Source organism: Saprolegnia diclina (assembly GCF_000281045.1).
Source record: "Saprolegnia diclina VS20 unplaced genomic scaffold supercont1.7, whole genome shotgun sequence".
NCBI lineage: Eukaryota > Oomycota > Saprolegniomycetes > Saprolegniales > Saprolegniaceae > Saprolegnia > Saprolegnia diclina.
This window is the reverse complement of record NW_008246074.1, coordinates 778,983-785,643: the sequence shown is the minus strand read 5'-3', so window position 1 is coordinate 785,643 and position 6,661 is coordinate 778,983. Positions and strand designations below refer to the sequence as shown.

The 6,661-nt window shown below is 56.0% G+C and overlaps 4 protein-coding genes across 4 annotated transcripts in view; 2 read left to right on the top strand and 2 right to left on the bottom strand.

Moving 5' to 3' along the window:
* SDRG_03132 (hypothetical protein) overlaps window positions 1-997 on the top strand; it is a 1,482-nt gene extending 485 nt beyond the window's left edge. Inside the window, exons 2-6 of the mRNA XM_008608754.1 lie at window positions 82-143; window positions 195-246; window positions 306-415; window positions 456-675; window positions 725-997. Coding sequence (XP_008606976.1) covers window positions 82-143; window positions 195-246; window positions 306-415; window positions 456-675; window positions 725-937 — 657 coding nt within the window. The 3' untranslated portion in view covers window positions 938-997. The remainder of the gene's footprint in view (window positions 1-81; window positions 144-194; window positions 247-305; window positions 416-455; window positions 676-724) is intronic.
* A 189-nt stretch (window positions 998-1,186) lies between these two features.
* SDRG_03131 (hypothetical protein) lies at window positions 1,187-2,022 on the bottom strand. The gene is made up of 6 exons (XM_008608753.1): window positions 1,968-2,022; window positions 1,864-1,923; window positions 1,648-1,817; window positions 1,464-1,593; window positions 1,361-1,425; window positions 1,187-1,311 (listed from the first exon to the last, which is right to left on the bottom strand). The coding sequence occupies exons 1-6, from the start codon at window positions 2,004-2,006 to the stop codon at window positions 1,299-1,301; spliced, it is 477 nt and encodes a 158-aa protein (XP_008606975.1). The 5' UTR covers window positions 2,007-2,022; the 3' UTR covers window positions 1,187-1,298.
* A 720-nt stretch (window positions 2,023-2,742) lies between these two features.
* Window positions 2,743-3,850, bottom strand: SDRG_03130 (hypothetical protein; the record flags this gene model as incomplete). Its single annotated transcript, XM_008608752.1, has 5 exons — window positions 2,743-2,998; window positions 3,056-3,202; window positions 3,247-3,405; window positions 3,459-3,518; window positions 3,567-3,850. Coding segments are annotated over 5 exons (704 nt in total), but the record flags the coding sequence as incomplete, so codon positions are not given.
* A 557-nt stretch (window positions 3,851-4,407) lies between these two features.
* SDRG_03129 (hypothetical protein) lies at window positions 4,408-6,540 on the top strand (the record flags this gene model as incomplete). The annotated part of the gene is made up of 9 exons (XM_008608751.1): window positions 4,408-4,514; window positions 4,556-4,634; window positions 4,686-4,877; window positions 4,925-5,006; window positions 5,051-5,082; window positions 5,129-5,213; window positions 5,259-6,029; window positions 6,079-6,481; window positions 6,534-6,540. The coding sequence occupies 9 exons, from the start codon at window positions 4,408-4,410 to the stop codon at window positions 6,538-6,540; spliced, it is 1,758 nt and encodes a 585-aa protein (XP_008606973.1).
* Between the last annotated feature and the right edge of the window lie 121 nt (window positions 6,541-6,661).

Sequence of the window (6,661 nt, the reverse complement as noted above, 5' to 3'; positions counted from 1 at the left end):
GACGCCTGTCTCGGACACGATGTTCTTGTCGCTTGTACGCTTGCGGCTTTATCGCCGACCATGACCTGCCTCGGCACGTAGGACTGGAGCAACCGCGTGCACGCGACGCCCGACCCCAAGATCGCCGTGAGCCAGTCCAACAGGTCGAGAATCATGCTTGACGTATTTGCTCGGTTGCTCAATATGCCACGTAGCAACCTCTCGGTGTGGCAACAGACGCCGTCCGGCCTCGAGGCCATCCGCGAGGTAGCATCCATCCTATCCATATCTTGAGACGACAGATCTATAACGAAGCCATGGCATAGTGGCGCGCCCACGACATGTTTGGGCAAGACATTGAGGTGTGGATCACGGCGTGGCATGCGCACGTGGAGCACGTACTCTACTCGGGCGGGGACGACGCCGTCTTCAAAGGGTACAATGTCTTGGCGTGAATCAGGTACGATGCGGCGTAGATGGGATCTTCGCATGGACCGACCGACCTTTCTCAAGCGCGACGTGCATTCGATGGGCGTCTGCAGCGTGCAGTCGCACCCGCTCGACGAGCACTTGGTGGCGGTCGGCAGCTACGACGAAGCGATCACGCTCTGGGACGCACGCCACATGTCGACGCCACTGCTGCGTCACGAGACGGGCGGCGGCGTCTGGCGTCTCAAGTGGCATCCCGAGCAAAAGGTATAGTTTAACTTGCTATGCGATCGGATAGATATATCTCTGGGTGTAGACGTGGCTCCTCGCGGCGTGTATGCACAACGGGTTCCAGATCCTCGACATGTCGCCCGAAGGCTCCGACATGCGCGTGCACTACACCAAGCAAACGTCGCTCGCGTACGGCGTCGACTGGTGGTACGGCGAGCCGTCGACGCGCACGGTCGGCAGTGGGTCGTTCTACGACCACTCGTTCCACGTCTGGTCGGCCGACGACTTGGCTATGTGAGGTCCTACAAGGCCATAAATGACACATTTGGTACCATAACGTTAAAGGATTCGTTGCAAATGTTTACCAGTTAAATTTGTGGCACATTTCTCTGGATGGCAGTGCAATGACTGCACGGCCCTCGTCGTCGCGAGTGTCAAGGACATTTTGTTGTCTCTTTCCCGAGTCACCCGAACAGAACAGGGAATCTCACTGCTTGTGATGGTGAGAATGAAAATGAAGCGCGATGCTGATTGGCTCATGGTATCGTTATGGTTGTCAAGATCGGACCAATGAACGCGCGTCGTTCAAGTGACACAATGAACACACATCGTTTTGGATACGTATTTCAAACCGAGCGCGATCAAAACACCACTACTGGCTACGCCTCGAGACTAGACAAATGCCGAGAATTAAGTGTTCGTGCTCGCACTCCACGCTTACCACTCGGAGAGAGACAGCAATGGCGTTGCTTCGTAGCGCAAGCGCCCGTCGTAGTCACGTCCGACCTACACATATCGTAACGATACCGGTCCCGCGGTTCTACCTCGGGACAATCACGCAGCGCGAAGAACCACGGCAGCGTCACAAGGTGTTCGCCAACGGTGAGCGCAGCGAACGAAATGCTGACCGCGAGTGCGACACAGAACGGCACATAGTGGGCCTCGTTGGAGCGACTGTCTAGGGCATCAATTGTGCACTACACCGATAATACAAGCACGAGACGGTACAGTGAAGAACAAACGAGAAACCAACCAAGAACGAGAAAGACGAGGACAGTCGAAGCGCCGTAGATGGCAACAACGACTGACGCCGACGCGTTCCGGACGCACAGAGGAATCTGAGTTCGCATGTACCATCGCGTCTCCTTCATGGCCTCGCGCCGCTTCTCTGGCGGCAACTACACCACGGCTGTCAGACGCACTTGGCCTATACGGACGGAGCACCTGGCGCCACTGCACATGACGGGCGACCCGATAGCGCGGCCAGAGCACATAGTACCGAACCTGCATTTGAATGATTCGAGTGAGTCGAAAGATGTAGTACGCACCACAGTGTAGATGATCCAGAGCACATAGAACCCAACCATGAATGCTAAAGAGCTTCGTATCGCCTCGAAACTCGTATTTTCGGGCGGCTGGGAATTGCAGTAGATACCAGCGACCAGAACAAGCGAGCTCATCACTGCCGGAATGCTATAGATGAAAAGCGCTCGCCGCTCGAGAACATCGAGAAAGTCGTCCGAGAGGCACGGGGGGCAAGTCGACAAGAGAGAATAGGCCCGCATGCGTCGTTCCTCTCACAGCCAAAAGAACTCTGAGCCGGCACGACTTGCAATGATACAATCCGTCGCAAGCCACATCTTGGTGAATTCACACACGTCTATAGCAACACTACGAGCATCTCTCGCGTCTTTGAGCAGAGATGTCGAGCCCAAGAGGTGCGAAAATCAACACAATCGAGCACAGTCCCACATGTACCTCAACTTTTCGATTTCAGGCCCACAGCCAGAGTCCGCAAGGGTACTCGAGATCGCTGCGAGCGCCATTGACAAGAGCAGGCATGGTCGAGGCCTCCATGAAGCTGATGGCGGTGTCGTCAAGCAGGTTGCCCGTATTAGAACGACAGTACTAGTACAGCAGAGTCCTTCTCGACACCAGCCATACCGGAATTGGTCCGACGAGCGTCATCCTCACGTCCAAGTGACAAGAAGCATTGCAGCTATACCTGGTATGAACAGCGACTGAAAGTGGCACGTATGGGGGCGTGCGTGCGTGTGCCACGTACTGCAGCGCACCTTGGAGATCACAGGCTCAACATGGCGCTTGGCAGAATGAAAGCCGTCAAGGGCCAATAAGAAATGCATTGCTTATGGACCGTTGAAGCCGCAAACCTGCACGCGTGCGCCAAAAGCTTAGTGCTGCATCGGTACTTGGGCTGCATCGAGCAGAGTGCTTTAGAACCTAGTTGCAGTGTATACACTACTACGGCGCTCGGTACACGTTAAACGACAGCGCGACAAAGGACTTAGACGGGCATCGCGAACGGAATACGCTCGTCGCTCATCGCAGTCAGGCCAAGCTACACATGGTGTCTCTCAATACCAGTGCAATTATGTATGAGGGAAAAGATGGCTACCTCGGGGCAGAGGTACAACGCAGCGTAGAGTGGAAGCTGCACATAGAGGTACTGCAGCGCGACCGTCACCGTGGTCACAGCCACGACACCAAGAAGGTAGATTGTCGGTGCATCGAGCACGATCTGGTTGTACCAGACGATCGTCGCCTACTCATGCCAAAAATCTTCCTAGATCTGAACTGGGTTCGTACCAGAAACGTCAGCACAACCACCGACCAAATCGACCAGCGCGTCCAGTAGTGCACTTGAATTCCTTCCAGCGACGTCTGCGACCCAAACTTTTCCATGTGGTACTCGGTCAAGCGAATAAAGTGACCCAGCGTCATGTGCCGGGCGTCCGTGCCGTACATCTACAGCCCATCCGATCACTTTGCACTGACATATATGTCGTTTATAGTAATACCTGCTGCCAGTAGTAGGGGCCCGACCGGCGTGCGTTTGGCCACGTGCTGCAGTACCGAATCTACGACACTAATGTCCACGCCGTCGAGTACAACAAAGCTGACAGTACCGAGAACTTGAGAAAGACAGCCAGCACAAACACAGCACCCCACACGATGGGGCTACGCCATGGTGCCGACAACGTCGGCAGGGCGACGGAGGACGGGCTTGGCGTCATGCTCATGGCCGCCGCGACCGGTGTGACGACGACGACGCACCAGAGAAATGACAAGACAAAGCGCGTGCGCTCGATAGCTTCGAGGAAGTCGAGGCCGACGATTGGCGGGAACTCGCGCACCGTCCACTCGGGCGTCTGCGGCGGGCACATGGGAAAATACGGCAATGTGGTCATTTCTTAGTCGTCAGCGAATGTAGGTCCATTCATTCCTCTCCATTCTCCAACCGAGTCAGGTTCCATATTGAGCTTTTTGTAGTGCAAAATACTGGGATACTGCTGTTGTTTAAGGTCTCAAGTATGGGACGTAAACGATTATACAGGGTCGTGTGGACCATGAGAAGGGTGCTCTTGAGAGCCATTAGAATTGGAATGGCTTGGACTGGCGATACGACATCAACCAATCACCTCGAGTTATGCGACACTGACTGTGTCCAATGTGCAGTCGCCATTCTATCTCTTCGTTTGCACACATTGTCTTATCCACGAGATAGGAAAAAGTATATACACGATCGACTATCGACTGCACCCTTGCGCACCGAACGACAACACTCGAGGGGACCATTGAACATTCCGCACCGACATTGTGACAGAACCAACAGTGTTAACTAATTAAGAGCCTCCGGGTACAAGTGTTTGCAAATTCATTACATGTCATACCACGAGTGATCAGCGACACCCTTCGTGGTTTGAAACTCAACTACAAATTTAGCCGTGTGGCGATCGTCGTTTCAGCATGATGCGCGGGCGCCATGAAGCCGCGATTGACGCGTCGATCGGGCTCGTCACGCGCAAGGAGATGGAAGACATGCGCAAGCAAGCGCTGGACTTGGCCGCGAGCGGGTACGCCCACTTTGCTTTCAGCGCGCTCGAACACTCGCTAGTCGCGTCATCTTGACGGTCGCGCCCGACCAGCCACCACCAGCGTACTACGTCCAAGGCGACCTCGATTTCTACTCGGATGTACCTTGTCCTATCGTGGCGGTTCTTATTTAAGAGAGTTGACGGGTATAGGACAACCTCAAGGTGCGCATGAGCTTGCGGCCGCACCCGACCATGGCGCGGCTGACGCGGCTCTTCTGGAAAGCCATCGTCGTGTCGCCTGCAATCGCAATGAACTACAAGGGCTACGAACAGCTCTTTCTCTTGATCCACAAGGTTCTCATCGAGCTCTTCGCCCTCGACGAGTCAGTAGCGCAAATCCAAGTACGTCGCATGGTGATCGTCGATCGTGTTATTCACAAGACAAGTAGGAAGACTGGTCCCACGACGTCTCGGCCCACGAGGCGTACATCGAGTACCCGCCGTTCCACGAGTCGTTGTTTGAGCTCATCGGTGCTGCCTTGCATCCATGCTACTAAAACTGAACGCGAGCGTAGATATCTGGTGCGACTCGATCGAGATTGAGGACGTACGACTCGTACCGACACGGGCTTGAGTTTCAAATACGTCACTAGTACGCCAACATGCTCTACCTGCTCTGGAAGAGCGTCATGGACTATCCGCCAAGCGGAGGCCGAGCCATTTTGCGCCACCTCTCGGGTGCATTTTGTTTCTTACAGCGCAAACTCAAATCGCCACAACTAGACGTCTCCTTCAAGGACATTGTATCGCTCGTCCGCAACCATCCACTCACGATCGCCGAGATTGAGCTTAAGATTGAGCAAGCGGGGAAACCGCTCAAGCTACCGCCGCTGCACGCACCATCGCCCCTCAGCGCAGTCATTGAAGCCACGTCCGATACCTCCCTTGGCAGCGACGGCTCGGAGAAGGACGGCGATGTTCGCGTTGTGGAATGCGCCGCCGCAGTGGCACCTTTGCCGGAAGGCTATATCAAAACGAGTGTCGCCCACACAATGGCGTCGACTCTACCAAGCCTTGCACCGCCCCGTGTCGAAGTGGCCGCATTGTTGGCCCCTGTAACATCCGGTGCCAACATGACGAACCTGCCATCGCTCGCGCGTCGTCATATCGACAATCAGATCGACAATGGCAAGCTCGATGAGGAAGACCCTTCCAGTCACCGACGTCGCACCGAGCTATGTAGCGCCGTGGACGACCGAGTCACAGCAGCAACCGAGGCACGGACCGCCCTTTGCTTGACTCCTCGCATCTCGCCGTGGCGGTACCGCTTTGTCAAGATGCCCCCAACTCGCAGCCAAGTGACGCTAACGTCAACACCGATGCTGATGCCACGGGGAAGCCCCCCCAAGACGGCCATTGTGTGGGGGGCGTCGCAGCTCGCACTCTCTCACAGTGGCGTCGCACCGCCGACACGCGGATCATCAAGTCGACACCGGCACACACGTCCGTGCACCAACGGCAGTATCTTTGCCGCCGCGGTCCAGACCCCACTCGGTACATTAGTATCGTCGTTTTCAAGACATTGCTACAGTACATGTGATAGATACCAACTTGAGCGTCGACGGGCGGTCCCCGCGCAAGCCCTCGACGGCCCGCGACCGTGTTTACTTTCTTGGTGACAGCAATGCGCTGGACGACAACGCGGTCATTATGAACGTGGGCCGAGGCGGTCTCTGCGGCGAGCTCATGGTCATCCCGCTCTCGCCGCCGCGAAAAAGGGACCCGGCGCGATCGCTCGTCACCAATCATACGCGCAGCTCCTTTATAGATGACCAATGGACGCCGCAGCTGCTCGCAGTGCGCAGTCCGATGAAGGTGACGCCGTTGAGTAGCCACTTGCCGACACCGAGCGCACCGCCATTGGCACAGCTCTTTCCCCGGGCCGTCTCGCTCATGCCGCGAGCCGCCGCGCCGAGCAAACCGTTGGAGGAGCCGACCCAAGAGGCGTCACCACGGCTAAGAACGAGCCGCGTAAAGCCCGCGCTTCAGAAGCTACAGAGCGTGATCCACCTCCAGACGCTCGCGCGCAAGAAACCCAAGATACTATGGTGGATGCAGCACAAGTGGCACCAGCGCATGCCCGTTGCGCTGCAGCGAAGGAACGACGTGGTCCACACAACGCTCTT

Excerpts from the sequence above, each read along its gene's own strand:
- SDRG_03131 (XM_008608753.1), bottom strand. The coding sequence starts at position 2,006 with ATGGTTGGGTTCTATGTGCTCTGGATCATCTACACTGTG. Across the intron at positions 1,924-1,967 it reads TCTGGATCATCTACACTGTG|GTTCGGTACTATGTGCTCTG; the intron begins GTGCGTACTACA and ends ATTCAAATGCAG. Across the intron at positions 1,818-1,863 it reads GTCATGTGCAGTGGCGCCAG|TTGCCGCCAGAGAAGCGGCG; the intron begins GTGCTCCGTCCG and ends GCCGTGGTGTAG.